The sequence below is a fragment of the Mesoplodon bidens genome (assembly GCF_964165515.1).
Source record: "Mesoplodon bidens genome assembly, chromosome: 8".
NCBI classification, from domain to species: Eukaryota; Metazoa; Chordata; class Mammalia; order Artiodactyla; family Ziphiidae; genus Mesoplodon; species Mesoplodon bidens.
In genome coordinates this window covers 31,492,414-31,513,479 of record NC_138165.1, presented here as the reverse complement: position 1 = coordinate 31,513,479, position 21,066 = coordinate 31,492,414, and the positions used below count along the sequence as shown (strand labels likewise).

The 21,066-nt window shown below is 37.0% G+C and overlaps 1 protein-coding gene across 2 annotated transcripts in view; it reads left to right on the top strand.

The window, feature by feature from the left end:
- XIRP2 (xin actin binding repeat containing 2) overlaps positions 1-19,710 on the top strand; it is a gene marked incomplete at both ends in the record, with an annotated part of 304,793 nt that extends 285,083 nt beyond the window's left edge. The window contains 4 exons of one of the 2 annotated variants that reach the window (XM_081242071.1): positions 45-117; positions 1,071-1,201; positions 13,540-13,673; positions 18,204-19,710. In XM_081242071.1, coding sequence (XP_081098197.1) covers positions 45-117; positions 1,071-1,201; positions 13,540-13,673; positions 18,204-19,710 — 1,845 coding nt within the window. Of the gene's footprint in view, positions 1-44; positions 118-1,070; positions 1,202-1,860; positions 11,225-13,539; positions 13,674-18,203 lie in introns of those variants that run through there. The other variant, XM_081242070.1, reaches the window with a different exon arrangement.
- Between the last annotated feature and the right edge of the window lie 1,356 nt (positions 19,711-21,066).

Below are 21,066 nucleotides of genomic sequence, written 5' to 3'. Positions count from 1 at the left end.
CTTCTTAAAAACAATTATTTTTTTAAAATTATCTTTAAACACAGGTCTCTCATCTTGAAAAACACACTGAGGAAATAAATCAAGCTTCTCCACTCCATCAATATGTTCAAGAAACAGGTAAGAATCTGGTATTATTTCACCCCAATATATCTTTTTCCTATTGATGTTTCTGTGTTTGAATGGAGGACTTCCAAATCACAAACCTTCCCACTAAAAAAATTTAGTAACTATGACTTATGATCCCAAAGGGGACAGAGTAGTATTTCTATATATAATTAGGTTCTGCCTGTGGTACGAGATGCAATAAGCTTCTAAAATTGTTCATTGCCCTTCAGCCTTACGATGTATTCATCCAAAACGCCTAGAAGGTGATAAGCCAGCCACCTCTGAATTGCATTTTGCTCAGGGATCCAGAATAAAACTTGATGTTATCAAGCTCCCTGAGAACAGAAAAGTTATCTAGATTGTGTTACTTTTAATAACAAAGTTAAGCACGTTTAAGTCTAATTCTCCAACCCACAGATATGAGATTAGACTACAGGCAAACCTGTGCAAGTTTGCATAAGATGGGTACAGGGTGTCTTGCCTATAAAAGCAGAATGAGAAGTTTTGCTGTCCCAAAGTGCTAAAAGGGTAGATTTAAGCCAACTGTGACCCAAACGTTATTTGACTATATCTGAATTTGGTTTTATTTTAGTTTTGCTTAAAGAAGTAGATCTTCCTTTTCTGTTCTTCTACTGTTCTTTTCTTGTTTTATAACTTTTATTATTCTTTTTGAGCACAACAGCAAAACATGCTTGTAGAAAATTTGGAAAATACATACAATTAAAATAAACAGCACTTTCATTACTTATGACTTTCCATCCAGAGATAATCACCACCATTTTTCCTCCTATATTTCTTGACATATACTAACTTATGTAATGAAATACTGCCATATGTATACATTTATATCCTGAACATTTTTACTTAACTTACATTATGAGAAGTTTTCCATAGCATTATTATGTCTTCTCAAACATCATGTTTATTAGTTACATAATATCCCTGGTGTTGTTTTCTGTTTGTAGTCATAGATACACCTGAGGATGAAGAGATTCCAAAGGTTTCAACTAAGTTTTTAAAAGAACAATTTGAAAAGTCTGCCCAGGAAAAGGTCCTTTATTCTGACAAAGAGACAACCCCAACCAAGCAGATTAAGGTAAGATAATTTCTCTGCACAGAGACATATTAAGCGTAAAACCAGATGTAAATACATAACATTTTCAAATTATTGAATGTTTGAGGTGGTTTTTCAACAACAACAAAAAATATCCAGAGCCAGTGCTTATTCTGTTCCATAAGAAGAATATTATTCTATATGAGAAAAGCAGTAGAACGAAAACTTTTCTCACTAGAGAAAATTAGGGAAGAAAAAATTATGTATGTACTAAAGTTTAACTAACATTAAAGTAATAAAGCCAATTTTAAAATGTCAGCTACTTACTCTGTTCTGTTTAAAATTCCAAGGAAAACAAAACAACCCTCAAAAGTTCTTTAAGACTTTTATTGTTTCCCTCTAGATTACTCTGCATAGCACATTACGTAAAGGAGGAAAAATAATCAAGATTACGTGTAAAAGTTAAAATACTGAGTTGTTGATGTTTTGAATAGAGAATGTAACTCTAAAAAGTGAAAATAGATTATAGGTAAGATAGTAACAAATACTGACTGTTGCTCCTAAGTAGGTCTCTAAATGGAGTATACCACCCGTTGTTCCCAGTGCAGATGTCATAGCAGGTGGACATGTGAAGGGCAGTGCCTAAAAAGTCTCTACCACTACACTCATCTTTATAAGATTTGATTTTCTCTCCCTTAAAGATTGAAAATGAATATGAAGAGACTTTAAAGCCATCATCAATTGTGGGTACCTCTTCCACTTCTTACACTTCAACCAGCCAGAGGAAGGAAACATCAACCACAAGATACAGTGACCACAGTGCCACTTCCTCGACTCTGGCACAAGTTAATGCCACTTCTTCAGAAAAGGCAGAAGAATTTCCTCCTCCCCCACCTGGCATACTTCAAACTCCAATAGATGTGACAACATTTTCCCAGTCCCCTGAACTCCCCAGCCCTCCTAGAATACCACCAGTCCCCAAAGAATTATATTCCAAGCAAAGAAATTTGTATGAATTAAACCGTTTATATAAACACATCCATCCTGAGTTAAGAAAAAACTTAGAAAAAGATTATATCAGTGAGGTTTCTGAGATTGTTTCTCATCAAGTGAACCTGGGGAGCTCAGTTTCAGCAGATGTGCAACAAGCCCGGTATGTTTTTGAAAATACGAATGACAGTTCTCAAAAAGGTCTGAACTCAGAAAGAGAACACTTGGAGTGGGATGAAATTCTGAAGGGAGAGGTGCAGTCCATGAGATGGATCTTTGAGAATCAGCCATTAGATTCCATTAACAATGGCTCTCCAGATGAAGATAACATCTCCAAGGGCATTGCTGATCGAGAAATCATTGCTGGTGGTGATGTGAGATATACAACATGGATGTTTGAAACCCAACCCATCGATACTCTGGGGGATCATTCTTCTGGCACTGAAGAAAATGCTGAGAAAATTCCTGAGCTAGCCAGAGGAGATGTCTGCACAGCCCGGTGGATGTTTGAAACAAAGCCATTAGACTCAATGCATAAAATGCATCAAAATCAAGAAGAATCAATAGTAACTGCCATAAAGGACATAACCGGGGGGGATGTCAAGACTGTGAGATACATGTTTGAAACTCAACATCTGGATCAACTTAGACACCTTCACTCAGTAGATGAGGTGCACCTACTGCAACTCAGGTCTGAGCTCAAAGAAATTAAGGGAAATGTTAAGAGAAGTATAAAATGTTTTGAAACTCAACCATTGTATGTTATTAGAGATGGTTCAGGTCAAATGCTAGAGATTAAAACCGTTCACAGAGAAGATGTTGAAAAGGGGGATGTGAGAAGAGCACGTTGGATGTTTGAAACACAGCCCTTAGACACAATTAACAAGGATATAACAGAAATTAAAGTCATCAGAGGAATATCCATGGAAGAAAATGTCAAAGGTGGGGTGAGAAGGGCAAAGTGGTTATTTGAAACACAACCTTTGGAGAAAATCAAAGAAGAGTCAGAAGAGGTCATCACTGAAAAGGAAACAGTAATAGGTACAGATGTCTCTAGAAAGTGTTGGATGTTTGAAACACAGCCATTAGATATTCTAAAAGAAGTTCCTGATGCGGACCCTCTAAGGTCTGAAGAGATAATAGGGGGTGATGTACAAACTACTAAGCGTTTATTTGAAACACTTCCAATAAAGGCTTTAAAAGATAGCCCTGATGTTGGAAAACTTCAAAAAATTACTACTTCTGAAGAAGAAAAGGGGGATGTTAGGCACCAGAAATGGATTTTTGAAACCCAACCTCTGGAAGAGATTAGAGAAGATAAAAAAGAGTACATACGAACAGTGAAACTTGAAGAAGTTGACAGAGGAGATGTAAGGAATTACACACGTATCTTTGAATCAAACAACTTAATTAAATTTGATGCATCGGATAAAATAGAGGTGGAAGGAGTCACAAGAGGTGCTGTAGAGTTAAATAAATCACTCTTTGAAACAACACCATTGTATGCCATTCAAGATCACCTTGGAAAATATCATCAAGTAAAGACAGTCCAGCAAGAAGAAATCCTAAGAGGGGATGTAAGAAGCTGTAGGTGGCTTTTTGAAACAAGACCCATTGACCAGTTTGATGAAAGCATTCATAAATTTCAGATAATTAGAGGAATATCTGCTCAAGAAATACAGACTGGGAACGTGAAATCTGCTAAATGGCTGTTTGAAACCCAACCTCTTGATTCGATTAAATATTTTAGTAATATGGAAGAAGTAGAAAGTAAATCTGAACAGGCTACAGATATTATTAAAGGGGATGTCAAAACCTGTAGATGGCTTTTTGAAACCCAGCCAATGGAGTCTCTTTATGAAAAAGTTTCATTAATGACTGACAGTGAAGAAATTCATAAGGGAGATGTCAAAGCCTGTACTTGGCTCTTTGAAACTCAGTCACTTGATTCCATAAAAGATGACTCCGAAGCAACAGTCAAATTGCAAACTGTAAAACAGGAGGAAATCCATGGTGGGGATGTTCGTACAGCATGCTTTCTTTTTGAGACAGAAAATTTGGACAGCATAAAAGGAGAAGAAGGAAAGGAAATCAAGGCCGTGGAAATGGATATCCAAGCTGGGGATGTCTCCAGCCTGCGGCATAAATTTGAAAGTCAGTCCTTAGATTCTATAAGTTCCAGTTCAGAGGAAGTTTTGAAAAAGATCAAAACCCTAAAGACTGAAGATATTCAGAAAGGCAATGTTTTAAATTGCAGGTGGCTTTTTGAAAACCAACCAATTGATATGATAAAAGAAAGCCAAGAAGGTGATAAATTAGTTAAGACAGTGACAGACATACAAGGTGGAGATGTAAGAAAGGGGTGCTTTATTTTTGAGACTTTTTCTTTAGATGAGATTAAAGAAGAATCTGACTATATTAGCACCAAGAAAGCAATGACTGAAGAAGCAATAAAGGGTGATGTAAAAAGCTACAGAATGCTCTTTGAAACCCAGCCACTCTATGCAATTCAAGATGGAGAAGGGTTTTATCATGAAGTGACAACAGTTAAAAAGGAAGAGGTAATTCATGGAGATGTACGAGGAACAAGGTGGCTTTTTGAAACGAAACCATTAGACTCCATTAATGAATCAGAGACTGTGTATGTTATTAAATCTGTCACACAAGAAGACATTCAGAAGGGAGATGTTAGTTCTGTCAGATACAGATTTGAAACCCAGCCACTGGATCAGATTGCAAAAGAACCACATGATATTGTGCCCACTGTAGACTGTATTCAAGGTGGGGATGTAAAGACAAGTAAACAATTCTTTGAGTCTGAAAATTTGGATAAGAAGACTTATGTAAGAACAGTAAGTGTCAATGAAATACAAAAGGGCAATGTTAAAACATCTACTTGGCTATTTGAGAGCCACACTCTAGATGAGCTGAGAGGAGAAGGGTCAGGATATGAAAATATCAAAACAGTCACCCAGGAAGATATGCAGAAAGGTGATGTGAAGCAGGCAGTATGGCTTTTTGAAAATCAAACTTTAGATTCTATTAAGGAAGCAGATGAAAGCATCACAAAAATCACCAAGGAAGAAATCCCTCCTTCTGATGTCAAGACAACTACATGGCTCTTTGAAACTACACCCCTTCATGAATTTACTGAAAATAGGGTAGAAAAGGTGGAAGTTATTGGCAAGAGCATTAAAGAAACCTTAGAAGAACTCTACTCTCAAAAAGTTATTGAGGCTCCTGGAATCATCATTGAAGCTGATGAAGTTGGGGATGTTCGAATGGCAAAATACAAGCTCCTGAATCAAGCCTCTCCTGAGATACAGAAAGAAGAAATCCTCAGGGTTGATCTCAGAAGTATAATGGTGAAGCTACTTTCCAAAAGAGACTGTAAGAAAAGAGAGATTTGGGTTAGTGAAGAAGAGAAGGGAAACGTTAATTTGACCAAAACTCAATTATTAAACAGATCAACAGAATTTCATGCTGAAAAAGAAGAGATAGTGAGTGGTGATGTCCAACAAGCAATAAAAAACCTGTTCTCTGAGGAAGGATCTGTAAAGAAAGGCATTTTGATTCAGGAAGATGAAAGAGGAGATGTTCACATGACTATCTATTGTCTTCTTCATGAAAATGCTGGTGACACAATTAAGCGTGAAGAAGTAATAGGGGGTGATGTAAAACGTACCATTCATAATTTGCTATCTTCCATATCAAACAATAAAACATCTGAAAGGGCTAAAATCGATGCCTCTGAGAGGGGAAGTGTTCAGTTTTTTACAACATGCATAGAAACTGGAGCTTTGGATTATCTCAGACAGCTCCAGACATGGTCAAATGAAACACTAACAGCTAGGAAACAAGAAAAAGAGGAAGATATAATTGGTGGCGATGTAGAAGGAACAAAACTGTTATTAAAGAAAAGGCAATCTCAGGTTGAACGTACTGTTAATGAAACTGACATCATCCCAGGAGATGTGCATAATACAGTTAAGGTTTTTCTGACAGAGCCTCAGAGTACATCTTGTAAGTTACCCAAAGAAGAAATCATAAAAGGTGATTTGAAGTCAACCCTAAATTCCCTGAGCCAGGCCATAAGTCAGAAAACAGTGGCTAAAACAGAAGAAATTATAAAAGGTGACATGCTGGCCACACTCAAGTCACTTAAGGAATCAAGTCAAAAATGGAAAGAATCTAAACAGCCTGATGTCATCCCTGGGGATATAGAGAAAGCTACTGAATGCCTTGAAAAGACTGCAAACACAAGGATGGAAATCCTGAAAAAGGAGCTTATCCGAGATGACCTTGAAGCATCATTAAGGAATCTAAAAGAAGCACAAAGAGCTTTCAAAGAGGTAAATAAAAAAAGTGTAATCAAAGAAGATGTGCAATATGTGATGGTAGGATCTGAGAAAGAGCAGAAAACCGAGAATCATCAGGTGGCTGTCAAGAGGGACAAAAAAAGCGTTCTTCAGCCAAGACCAGGACCATTTGAGCCGGCAGCCAGGTGGCAGGGGGGAACAGACGTTCTTAATCAAACTATAGACAAATCTTGTCATGGGGATTTAAGAGAAGAAAGAACTGAGGTTAATCTTCCAAAAGCCCCCAAGGGCACTGTAAAGATTGTCATAGATCGTGAACAAAACAATGATGCTCTTGAGAAAAACCTTAGAAGGCTATCTAATTCACACCACAAAGCTATTAAAAATGTGTTGGAATCAGGAGACAGAATGGGTATCTGGACTGATAACACAACAGAGCAACATCTTAGACATGAACATGTGAGTGGACAACTGACTTCAACTGTGTCAGTTAGGGAACATCTAAAAACCAAGGAATCAGAGACAGTGAGAGAACAGAAGAAGGATGCTGTCTTTACCCAATCTATTGATAAAACAATTGGAAAGCAACAGACTGAAACTTGTGAATTGAGGAATGACCACCAGAAGATTGAGGCTTTCCCTGACAAGAGTCCTAAAAATACCAAAAACACTAAAACATCAACAGATACACAAAGCTCTAAGCCCAGTTTAACCCAGGGTCCAGTCAACAAGATGGCTAAAGAAACATGTGAAGTTTCAGAGGACTTTCAGAAGCAGACTCTGTTAAAGCAAGAAATGCAATATTCTAATAAAGATATAAAGAAAAAGAACGTGACCCCTCAACCAGTGTGGCAGACTTTGCCTGTGGATCAAGACATGTCAAATGTAACAGAAGTGAAAGTCTCCCCAAAAAGCCACAGTAAATTTAAGGCAACTGACAAAAAGCAGACTGATATTCATCTGAGAAGCCAGGACTTTCTAATGAAGACAAATACTTCCAAAGACTTAAAAATGGCAATGGAAATGTCCTTTAATCCAATCAACTGTAACCCTGAAAATAATGCAAAAGAAAGTGAGTTCCCTCTTCCACCTCCATCTCCACCTCCTCCTCTACCTTCCAATTCATCAGCTGAAATTGAATTTCCTCTTCCTCCTCCACCTCCTTTCATGATGTTGCCTGAAAAAAATGCGTTTCTTCCCTCACTGTCCACAGAGAAGATAAAGGCTGAATTTGAGAATTTCCCAGGCCTCCCTCTTCCTCCACCACCAGAAGATGAGAAATTTGAAAGAGAATGTCTAGCAATGTTTCCACCACCTCCCCCTCCGCCAGCTCCATCTCTAAAACCAGCACATCTCCTTTCCTCATCTGTTCAAGAAAAGCACAGTGGGGCATTCATACAATATTCCCAAGAAGAAGCCTCAAGCTCTCAGGCTAAAATCATAACAGGAAAATCTGGAGGACGTTTGCCACCTCCCACACTCCCCAAACCCAAATTTCCCAAGCAGATAGAAGATAAGAAGAATCATAGTTCCCCAAAAGTTGAATTGGAAAATTCACCGCCAGATATAGAATGTAAACTTACTCCCTCAAAGGATCAGAAAAGAGTAATAATGGCAAGTAGCAGTGAACACATAGAGACAAAGCAGAACGTATCTAGAAAAAGTCTTGATAAAAGAAAACAATTATCTATGGACTCTACAAGGTCTCTCTCACAAACAGTTCCAGAAACTTCACCACCCAAGGAAAAACTGATAGCACCTCTCATAAAATCTCATTCATTTCCAGCAGGTTCAGGACAGCAAAGTCCAAAACCTTATATGAGAAAATTTAAGACGCCTTTAATGATTGCTGAAGAAAAATACAGACAACAAAGAGAAGAACTTGAAAAACAGAAAAAACAGGAGAGTTCTTGCTACAACCTAATCAAAACAGAAAGCCAAAATCAAAATGTATCAGAGTTGAAAAAGGAAGTGTTGTTACAAAAAACAAAGGAGGAGGTCCCCCTAGCTGGAATGGATTCAGGGGTCACTGTGACCCAAACCAACCCAGTCTCTCAAAGTCTTTCTCAAGTACTAGGAGTGTGTACTGATAACCAGCTTTCCACAACACCAGCAGTGACATTCACTGCCAAGAGGCTCCAACGTGTTCCAGCAGCCTCAGAAGACAAAGATACCGTGAAAAAGGAAGTTTTGCAGAGCTCAAGGGACATGAGCCAATCTAAATCAGCTCGTGAAATTAAACAGAGTCACCAAGAATGTAGGACAGAGCAAACACAACAGAAGAAGTATCTGGAGCAGTTGCACTTGCCCCAAAGCAAACCAGTTTCCCCCAGTTTCAAAGTTAAAACCATCAAGCTTCCAACTCTAGACCATAAGTTAAATGAAACAAACCACAGCTATGAAAGCCATGAAAAGCAAGCTGAAGTTGATGTTCAAACCATTACCAAACAACAGTACCAGGAAACCGAGAAAACAGAAGCAAGGACTGAATGTAGCAATAAGCAATTGGTGGCTGACAAATATTATCAGTTACCTACGAAGGAGAAGACAGTAACAGTAAAACTGCCTACAGAATCCACAGAGAAAAGCCATGAAAGTAAGCTCAATATAGTTCATGAGAAGCAAAAAGAATTTGGAGAATCTGAGAGTGGGAAACTTCCAGGAAGTGAAGAAACAATTCAGGGACCACCAATGATTGGTCCAAAGAAAGAAAAACTAGTAGTTGAAAGAAAACAAGAACATTTGAATAAATCAGCCCAGAAGGTAGTCAAACAAAAGGTTACTGATGCTCATCTTGATTCACAGACCCAGAATTTTCAGCAAACATATATACAGACTTCTGAAAGTCAAGGTGAACATAAAAAATTGCCCCAGGCATGTAATAATCTGCAGGAAGAAAAATGTCTTGGCGTCAAGGGCATACAACAGAAACAAGTCTTTTCTAACACTAAAGATTCAAAGCAAGAGATTACACAGGACAAATCTTTATTTTCCTCTATGAGAGAATCCCAGCAGGATGATGGAAAAGGTGCTGTAAATATATTGGGATTCTTGAGAAAACGTGAAGAACTACAACAGATTTTGTCTAGGGTAAAAGAGTTTGAAGCAGAGCCAGATAAAAATGGCCTTAAAACATTTCAGATGCTCTTAAATATTATTCCAGTATGGCTACTAAGTGAAGAAAAAAGAGAATATGGAGTTCGCATTGCTATGGAGAATAACATAGAAAAAATCAAAGAAGAAATAATGCACATTAAAACTCAGGCAGAGGATATGCTCGTGTCCTGTGAAAATATAATTCAAACAGCCATGATATCCTCTAAAGCAGGAAAGCAGAGAAATAAAGCTACTAATGTTAATGAAACATTATCTAAAGTGTCTAATGCTGATGTCAGCTATAATAAAAACACTGAGCGGAAAGAAAATACAATTGTAGAAAAAACAGAGCACCACCAAGTAGCAACTCATCAGGAAGGAACTGCTCAGCATCATGTGAAAACCCATCAGGAAATTAAACTAGTTGATGCCAAGGCTTCTCCTCCCTCTTTAAAAACACGCCCGCCATCACCAACTTTTATAACAATCGAGTGTACTGCACGGCAAACAGAAACCTCTGCTAAGGATGAGCTTTCCCAGTCCCTTCAAAAGGACAGTTTTGCTGAACCATCACCAAGACCTGTGTCACAACCATCTAGAATTCTCAGAGCAAATACCTCCCCGTCTCCACCCAAGAGTCACTCTGAACAGCTTGTCAAACTCAAAGACACCACTGCGAAGCTATCCAGGGGGACCATCCCAGGTTCATCCATAACCCCGGTTCCCATTGTAGAGAAGAGGTCTGAGATCATCACATCTCCTGCAACACTTCGTCGTCAAATTAAGATAGAGGCTCGTGGTAGGGACTCTCCACCTACAATCACAATACCTATAAGTGTAAATCACGCTGATAGTGGTTCCTTCAAAGAATCCGTGGAAGCTCAAGAGGAAGAAAGGAAAGTAGGGAAAAGGGCGACTTACGTTCACAAAGATGGAGTAAATTCCACTAAGCGCCTAGTGCCAGATACTGTGAGTTTTGACGCAGTCGAAATCATCCGCAAAGTCGAAAAACCTCACCTATCAGAGCACATGCAGAGGTATGAAGCCAACAACCGGACTGCTCAAATGGCTGAAAATGTCATGAATGACCATGAAAATAAAATAAACAGATGGTTCAGGGGATTTGAGGATGGCCTAGGTTTTGACGCAAAGTCAAATAGAAGAGTTTATGCAAATGGAGAAGCAAACCATAATATAAAACAAGAAAGTCGTACATTTTGTAAGGAGGAATTTGGATTAACATCTTTAGAAAGCGCTAGCTTTACCGGCTTTTCTCACAGTCATCCTAGAGAGCTGCAAGAAACGATGCCTGTTAAGCCGCCCAGCATCTGCTCTGAAACAAGATCTCTAAGTGAGGTTTTCTCAGGTGTGGATGCATTTGAGAGTCAAGTTGTTGGGTCGAAGATGATGGTCTCTTCATCACAAGGCTCAGAAGCTGGCAGATCCGGCTTTGACTTCAAGCACGCCCCACCAACCTATGAGGATGTCATCGCTGGCCATATTTTAGATGTTTCTGATTCACCTAAAGAACTCAGGAGGAATTTTCAACAGACATGGCAGGAGAGTGAAAGAGTTTTTAAAAACCTGGGATATGCAACCTCAGATGCTTCTGCAACTGAGATGAAAACCACCTTCCAAGAGGAATCTGCATTTATAAGTGGTAAATGAGCTTGCAAAGAGTGAAGTAAGATTAACCCATTTAAAGGCACCTATTCCATAACTAAGACGATTTGCAGATAAAAGAGTACCTGGAAAGTACTAAACAACATAACCTAAAACTAACAACTTTCCCTGGTTGTTGATATCCTTCCCTTTACAATGCTTGCTTTTACTACTTTCTCTTTGCAAAGGAATTTAATATGATTCACCAGCACTGTGTGAGAGTAACAAATACTACTATATAGATTATTGAGACCTGTGTTTGTCAACGTAAATAAGGCTTTGGATAAAGCAGCAGGTATAATAATATTTGTTATTGTGATAGTATTAACTATTATATGGAACTATATATTTATTAATCATTGTATACCATTAGCACATTATGAATATTTCTTATGAAAAGTTATTATTTCAACCACTTGTTGAAGACAATATTAAATAATATTCCTTGACCTACTATTGACGGATTTTTAACTGTCAGACTTAAGTGGTGTTTGAGCTTGAATTCAACAAAGCCTGTTAATAATCCAAGAAACAATTTACACTCTTCATATGTGTTTTAAGGATTTTTATTGATTGGGATCTCTGACAAAAGTGTAGATATGGAATTAGACCTTTTGTATATAAATTATTGTTACTGAGTTGGATGGAATTAGCTTTCTCTACTGCCACTGTTTTTTTTCTATAAATGATTTTTTTCACCTTTTTTAAACCCCAAATTATAGCTCAGTTGGCCTCATTCACAGATGAACATGGACAATAATTTTAAAATATGATTATATTTGGAAGGAGGGAGATTTAAAACATATGAACTTAGTACAAAATTTTTAACTTCAGAGAACAGCTCATTTCTTTATATTATCCTGCTTTTTACAATTAATGAGGCTTTACAATAAAAATACTTGACATAATTAATGTAGTGCATTCTTTTGGACAGATTGAAATAGCAAGTTTAAGAATAAAAACTGCTGAAACTAATAATTCTGCCTCTATCATATTTGCAACATATGTGTCTAATTTATAGGTTAATATGATTTCTTAATGTACTTGCTTCTGGCATAATTAAGCAAAGCTCTCTAATTAATTTCAAATGCTCAGTTTCTAAGATAACTACAAACAAAAAACACAAGGAAAATGGTATTAAATATAGAAGTGTGTCTCCTAGTAGAACAAAATAAACAAAGGCAATTTCTCAGTAGCCCAAATTGAGCATCAAAGCATTAAAGTGTATGTATTTTTTTATATAAAGAACATTGAGCATATATGCTCTTGTATATAACTACTATGAAAGCTTACTTATTCTCACAGGATTGTTGTGAAGATCAAAACAATACTCCAGTGAAAGTTCTGTGTCAGCTTTGAACCATTATACAAACACTGGTTAGTAATATAACTACTATTATTCATAGGAGCTGGCATTCACATGCGAGCAGCAGCATGTGACTGTAGGTAGAGGTAGGAAAATCATAAGAGGCAGATATAAGAATCCCCAGAGCCGGGCTTTCCTGGTGGCGCAGTGGTTGAGAGTCCACCTGCCGATGCAGGGGACACGGGTTCGTGCCCCGGTCCGGGAAGATCCCACATGCCACGGAGCGGCTGGGCCCGTGAGCCATGGCCGCTGAGCCTGCGCGTCCGGAGCCTGTGCTCCGCAACGGGAGAGGCCACAACAGTGAGAGGCCTGTGTACCGCAAAAAAAAAAAAAAAGAATCCCCAGAGCCATAAAATCTTAAGCCGTTTAGATTGAGGACAAATGGCCCTGAACATTTCAGTGTATTAGGAGGCTCGTCTTAAAGTTAAGAATTGGTGTTAGAGAGTCAACACTAAGTCATCAAGAAACTATCTAAACAAATACAGTATCAGCTGAAAAAGATATGTATATATTTTGGAAAAATCTCTTCAGAATGCTTTAAAAACAAACACTTTGGACCAAGTTAGGTGTAAACCTTTATATATATGGAAAGCCGAGTTATTTAGAATGATAAGTGCTCTCAGGGCTCCTCATGGCTGAGTTCCCTATATATTCTTTTTAATGTATTAAAGTTAATGAACACGTTATACTCATGTATATTTCCTTAAATAATAAATCCACTTTTACAATGTATAAATAATAGAGACACCAGAATAAGGTTGATTGTACCAGGACCTTAAACCTGATGGTGGGATTCCCTGCATCCAGAGGCACAACATCCAGGGCAGTAGTGTTAGCGCTTTCTACTCTAACTGCATGTCCAGTTAACATGCTGTTGCTGTTTGTTTTGTTTTTACAATGTGACTGAAGACAATATTACATAAGCTTTTATAAATTTTTATTTTTAGAAACTGCAACTCCAAGACAAGGAAATATGTATACTTTGTCAGAAGACGGTTTATCCAATGGAGTGCCTAGTAGCAGACAGGCAGAGTTTTCATAAATCCTGTTTCCGCTGCCACCACTGCAACAGTAAACTGAGGTAAAATGTTTTGTGGTCTGGGGCACAAATATTTGAAGAGTCTGCAGTATACTTATAACATCATGTCTCTAGAAAGATGTCAACTTTTCCAGATCCTGTTACCGTCAGTTAAAACAACAACAAACAGGAATGTGGTCATGTTCTGTTATGTGTTGCTCAGGATGGCTGTGACCTTTTTCCTTTTGGCATTCTGCTTTCTTAATCAAATCCAGAAGAGTCCCTTTTGTCCCAGCATGGAGATCACATAAATAAGAAAAATCAAGTGTTACTCTCACCACCAACAACCTGCCCCAGTGGCATGCTCCATAGTGCAGGGGGAATGATCTTTCTAAAATGCAAATCTGAGAGCCCTTCTCAGTTTAAAACATATAATGGCTTCCTCTCTCCCCAAAATTAACATCTAAATATGAATTAAAAGGCACATCAAGATCTTGTCCCTTCTCATCTCCCAACACCCCTTCCTCCTGTTGCATGTTACTTTCCATGAATTTCTTTCAGTTCCTCAAAATCATTATTTTTCTCTGTCACATCTAGCTGGTTCCAAATGTTACTGCTGCTCCTTGGAGGAGTTTTCCCATGCCTCTCTCCCAGCTCTCCACCCAGCTAATAACCACTCATTCTTCAGATCTCAACTGAGACTTTATGTCTTTGACGAAACCTGCTTTAACTCCCCTATGTGGATCACAGCATCCCCTGTGCTTGCCCCGTTCTTAACACAATCTAATGTAGTTGTCACTGGCTGTAGGAAATGTATTAATGTTTGTCTTGCCAACACCTAGTAAATGCAGATATACAGTAAGGACTCAAAAATATTTATTTAATGACTGCTATTTTTAAAAATCATTATATAAAAACCCACAAATACAAAAAAAAACAAACAAAGCAAGTATGTGGCTCACTAAATTATTATAAAGTGAACATATTGTAACCACTATCAAGGTCAAGAAATATGACATTGCTAGTCATTCCAGAAGCTCCTTCCTCCCTGGGCCCCACCCAAACACGACCTATCTCTTGCGTGTGAGTAAATGGTGTCCTTTGTAGTAATTGTTTCCTTGCATTTTTATAGTTTTATTTATCCAAATGTGCTTTTCTAGATTCTATACTCTAGTTTTGTCCTTTTTTAAAACTCTGATATGTCTTTCACGTCTTTTTAATCTATAGACTTTCCATCCATTCCTTTCATTTCTTACAATCTATTTGTGAAGGACCCAGGATATTTGACTGGTAGAGTTTTCCACACTCTGGAATTGCTGATTGCACACTCACAGTGCAGTTCACAAGCTCCTTTATCCTTTGTATTTTCAACGAACTGTCAGCTGAATCTAGGTTCTAGTTTAAACTAAGATTTGATTCCTTTTGAAAGAACATAGGGAGTCTGCTTTTCTCATTTTGTGATCATAGCAGGTATTGAAGCTTAATACCTATATCTATTAATTGATGTTTGCAAAATGCTGATACTCTAATTTTGTTCTTCCTTTTTCATTATGAGAATACTTTTATGGAAGATGCTTCCCCTCATTTGCTATTTGGTTACACAGCGGTACAACTGATAAAGGAAAGGCAGAATAAGTAATTCTTTCCCTTTATTTACCAGTTTTGTCAATGTATCAGTTATTTATTTAACCATTTAATGTAATGGTTTCTTACCACCTAGAGATAACCACTTTTAAAATATTTTAATGTCTTTATAAACTCACAGAGTTACACATATTCAATTGGTTTCAATCAGATGCAAATATCATCATGACTGTAACTCCACAGTTATTCTATCCCTGGCCAGTGGAAGCCACTTCAAGTTGTCTCCTGAGTCCTTTTGACAGGACCTTAGTAGTCTGTGATAGCTTCCTCATTATCTGATAGGACTAGATGTCCCATGTTCCTCTTGTGCATTTACTGTTCCATTTACTGGAACCAGTTATTTCTCCAAGCCTTGATTTCCTTTAGTGAGAAATGATATTTCAAGACTACAATCTTGATGTTCTTTCTACGGGATTGATCACTATTTCTAAACTTTTTTAGTGTTAAGAGCTAGTAAGTATTTATATATAAAGAAAAAATATATCATGAATTCATAGTGATATTTCCAAATTGAATTCAAAATTGCATTCCTTTTGCTTAGCCTCTCCTCTATTACATCTGGACCTCCTTTCTTCCACTTCAGGCCTTCCAGTTCTCAAAGGAAAAGGAGATAACAGAATTAGACTCTCCCATATTCATTTGGACAACAAGTTTTGGAATCACAAAATTATCAGCACCACTAATTTGATTATCAAAGCATTAAAAAATTGCATTTGCCCCTCTGATCACCCACACCCCATTTTTTTAAATTGTCGTACTATGTCTTTGGTGTCATAGTATGTAGCCAATGCATGTCATATTATCTCCCTCTTTGCCCTCATTTAATCTCAGTTTATAGATAACAATTTATTTAATGCTTGTCACCTGTCCTTATGTTGACATTTCCATAGTCATTCTGGTTGTTCCAGATTATTTTCAAGTAGAGTCCTCTGAAAAGGCTCATAGAAACTTTATTCCTTGAGTTCTCACATATTGATAACAATTTGTGATCATTACAATGGAAGGTAAGTTTTGCTGAGAGTAAAATTTTTGGCTTACATTTTCTTTCATTGAGTATCTTATATGCATTATTTCTTTTTTTTCTGGCATGAGTGTTGGAAAGGTCTGATAATAATCTAATTTTCTTACCCTTAATAAGTAATACGGTCTTTTCTTCTTTTTAGATACACAAAGGATTTTTTCTTAAGCCTAGTCATTTTATTAGAATACCTCTTCGTATTGGTCATTCTGGATCAATAGTGTCAGTTATTTAGTGTGCTCTTTCAATATGTAGTTTCATACTTTTTTATATTGGGAAAGTTTCCTTAAATTATAGCTTTTTAGTATTTAACTTGTTTCATTATTTTCTTCTTCAGGAGCTCCTATTATCTCTCAAATCCTTATCTCTTTTTTCATTTATGATTATAAATTTTCAGCTTTTGATTTTCCTATTTTTCTTAAGATGCTTTCTATGGATTTGCCCTTGTATGTCTTTTAATTTAGTTTTAATTGCTGACACACTTGATTTTTTTCCTTTTTCTTCTGTTTTCTTCCTGATATCTGATACCTTGTTTCTGACTTTTTTCTAATTACAAATCATGCTGTTCTTTCAGGTCTTTTATCATTTTCTTAATGTCTTTTAGCTCATTTTGAAATATTAGGTTAAAATTTTGATGTTTTGAGAACACATTTTTCTAGCATGTTTTCATTGTTTGCAATGATATTATAACACTGTTTATTCTTTCATTTCTTATAATAACTTCATATACTATTTGGCCTTGATACTTTCCTGTTGCTCATTTTTATATGGAATTCGTTTATCCAAATCTTGGAAGGAAGAAAAATTCAGGATGGTTTTCCCACCTTCACAGAACTGCCTCTTCTGGTTTTCATATACTGTTCAAAAAAGTATGGTGGCTTGACTTCTTGGATTTCCTGCCTTGGATCCTCTCCCCCATGTTGATTGGGACCTTCTTTTCATTTCTGTCATCATTATCCAACTCAGTTTTGATTCCACTCCCATAATTGTTTTTCTCAGGGTAGAGTCTTGTTCTAAGAGGGAATCTCAGTGGGTCAGTTTTGAGTTTGATTTCTCTAGCCTCTTCAGTCTTTCCTACCACAGGGCCTTTGCACTCACTGGCTATTGAAATGGGCAAAACCCCTCCCAATTTCACCTGCTGCTCTCTGATTGGCATATGACACTTTCCAGGAAATATTGATTGCCTATTTTGTGGTCTCATATTGTCAGGTCCATTAGACACCTTCATTTCTCCCTCTACTGTCACCCATACAGATGCAACTATTATGCTAGTCTTGTAGCTGTTGTTGGTTTGTCCTTACCTCCTTGTATTTTGGGGCTGGTGAGGATACCTTGTCACTTAGTTTTGTTGTAATTTTATCCATGTGTTTTAAGTTTTGCTTTCTGTTTTTATGTGGAGGTTCAGAAATATTCAAAAACTGACGCTGCTGCCTTTGACTAAATTTGATTTTAATTTTAACAAGCATTCTATTTGTTAATCTCTCCAAAGAGACAAGATAAAAAATTGCATAGGCAAGCTTTCCAATTCATTCAAAATCCAGTTAACAAGGAAGCTCAAATAGTTGATTTTTGCATGTATGCTCTTCAGGATTTATTGAAAACTGAAACCCCTCACACAATTCACTGAGTTAGCAAAGACTTAGTCCTATCATTTTACACCATCTATAACTACATATGCATTACACTATAATACCTATTATACCAATACCTGACATACAGCATGAAATTCTAAATACTCCGAGACAAGTATCATGTAGGACATTAGTGGTGACTATTATCTAACAGGAATGTTCAATTAATAAGCACATTCCTATTGTCAGTAAGTTAATTGTGCTGAATCTCTGACTCATTCTTGAAATAATCAATTCCCTAATTCCTTATGAATTTGCAGTGTATATTTAGAATGTTAAATTTTTTTTTCTTTTTGACAGTTTGGGAAATTATGCATCGCTTCATGGACAAATATATTGTAAACCTCACTTTAAACAACTTTTCAAATCTAAAGGAAATTATGATGAAGGTTTTGGACACAAACAGCATAAAGATCGATGGAATTGCAAAAATCAAAGCAGCTCAGCTGACTTTACTCCCAGTGAAGAACGAAATATGTGTAAAAACAATGCAGAAAATACCCCCATGCTTGGAGAGCTTAATAAACATTTAGATGCTGGTAACAGTGAAGGGCAAAGGGATGACTTGAGAAAATGTGGGGAGAGGGGAAAATTAAAAATCATTTGGCCCCCTTCCAGGGAGATGCCTAAGAAAACCTTCCCCCTTGAGGAGGAGCTCAAAATGAGTAAACCTAAATGGCCACCAGAAATGACAACCTCTACATCTACTGAATTTAAAAGTGAGTCGCTAATAGGACACATGAAAACTGTGGAAAATAAAGGACAAGAACAAGATAACATTTCTTTCCTGCAGCCATGTCTGCAGCCCATCCACATGTGTCAGAAAGAGGATGTTACAGGAATCAAAGAAATGGAAATGTATGAAGCAAGAAAAGATGGAAAGAAGGAAGGAAATAAGAATGTGCAAGATAAGCTGAATGAGCCCAAAGATACAAAGAATAAGAGGAAAAGTGAAATGGATCTTCATGACAACAGTAATGTGGTTGTGCAGAGTGCTGAGAAGGAGAAAAATGAAAAAACTAATGAACCTGATGGTACAGAAGTTTTACAGGTTACTAACACTGATGATGAGGTGGAGCCAGAAAATCGTAAAGAGAATTTGAATAAGAATAATAATAACAATTATGTAGCAGCGTCATATCTGAATAATTGCAGGCAGAAGACATCTATTTTAGAATTTCCTAATCTATTGCCACTGTCAAGTGAAGCACACTACACTGCAAATGAATATCAAACTGAAAACTTAGAAAATGCTTCTAGAATCTCAGAGTTACTTGGTGTATTTGAATCTGAAAAGACTTACTCGGGGAATGTACTGGCTATGGCTCTTGATAAACAGACTGACAGAGCTACTGCTGGCAGTCCTATGCAGTCTGTCCCCAAGTCAGGCCTCAGTGACAGGATCATAGTAAAGGGGAAAAGGTCAATGCCCTCTTCTGATACAAATATCTTAAATATCAAAGGAAACCACTCAAATAACAAAAACCTACAGTTCTTCTTTTCTAACACTGTGAAAATTGCTGCTTTTTCCAAGAAGAATGAGAACATTTTTAAGAGTAATTTAATAGATTCTGTAGATCAAATTAAAAATATGCCATGTTTGTATTTAAGAGAATTGGAGAAGGACATCAGACATTGGCATGGTGAAACAATAGGAGCAGCACATATTAATGGAAACACAAGTTTTGATGCTTCAAACAGTGAATTTACAACTGAGCCTCCATTTCCCACAGTGGAGGTCCAGTTTGAACAACTCACGGTGGAAGAGCAAATTAAAAGGAACAGGTGCTACAGTGACACTGAGTGAAACATCTCTGGCCACTTGCAGTCTGCACTCAGGCACCAAGAAATATCAGTGCCCTGAAATAGGACTTTGGGGATTCTGATAACCTTTTGTTGAACTTGTAAACGTTCAGAAATCTCATGTGTATCACAATGGAATATTCCTTGTATTACACTATATGTTGTTTTTCATAATTGGTTTGAATCTGAATGCAACGAAGAGATGAAACAACATGGCTCTGTTTTCCTGTCAAATGGCACTTAAGTATATTGCTCTGTTTTTCAACATGCCAGATAACATCACTGGTGACATTCTATACTGCTGATATTTATCACTGTTCTTAAACTTCCTCTATAATTTCTGCTGAAATAAAATTAAATCACCTGGGGTGCAAACCCAAACACTTGTGTTTCTTTTTTCCATATATATTGTCATTCTAAGTATGTATGTTTTCCATGATTTAGGAAGTATTTGTCTTGGGCCAAGTATTTAATACACACACACACACACACACACACACACACACACACTCCTGGAAAAATTAAATACTAAACCAAAGCCACAGTATCATTAGAAAATATAAAATATTCTTTCTCTTTTTTGCTCTTTTTGTAAAGATACAAAGACTACTGTAGTTCTTTAATTAATTACCTACATTAAACTATCATGGAACATGTCTATAAACATGTAATGAAAAATATCAGTTTTCTTCAAATTAATGTGGAGTCCATACTCAGCAATCAAATGAACTGGAAAGGTTTTAGAAGTTACTTAAATAAATTATGCCAATTGCATTTTTAATTGCTTACTATTGATAAACATACAAGTGATATCACTACATTTTGTCAGATTTTTTTCTTATCCTAATTAATGGATATTAATTTTTTCTGTTAGGAAAACAGAAGATTTGGCTTCTGAATTTCCTGCTGAATTTGCCTTACCTCAAATACTTTTGATGATTCTAAGAAGAAAGCTAACATGAATATAAATGCGCTGCTTCCTGATGATATAGAATGTACGTATATGAAACAGGCCCTATCCCATATTTTCCTACATAAGCACAAACCATTGCCTGTCCAAACCAAAATGCAGTGTTGAAAACTCGCTCTTTTTAGAAATTATAACGATTCTCTCTTGTTAGTATGTTCTCAACAGATACCTGAGACATTATTAGTTTGCTAGGGCTGCCATACAAAGTACCACATAGTGGATGGCTTAAACAAGAGAAATTTACTCTCACAGTTTTAGAGGTTGGATGTTCAAGACCAAGGTGTCAGCAGGATTGGTTTCTCCTAAGGCGTCTCTCCTTGACTTACAGACGGCTGCCCTCTCACTCTGTCCTCATATGGCCTCTCCTCTGTGCAGGTGCACTGCTGATGT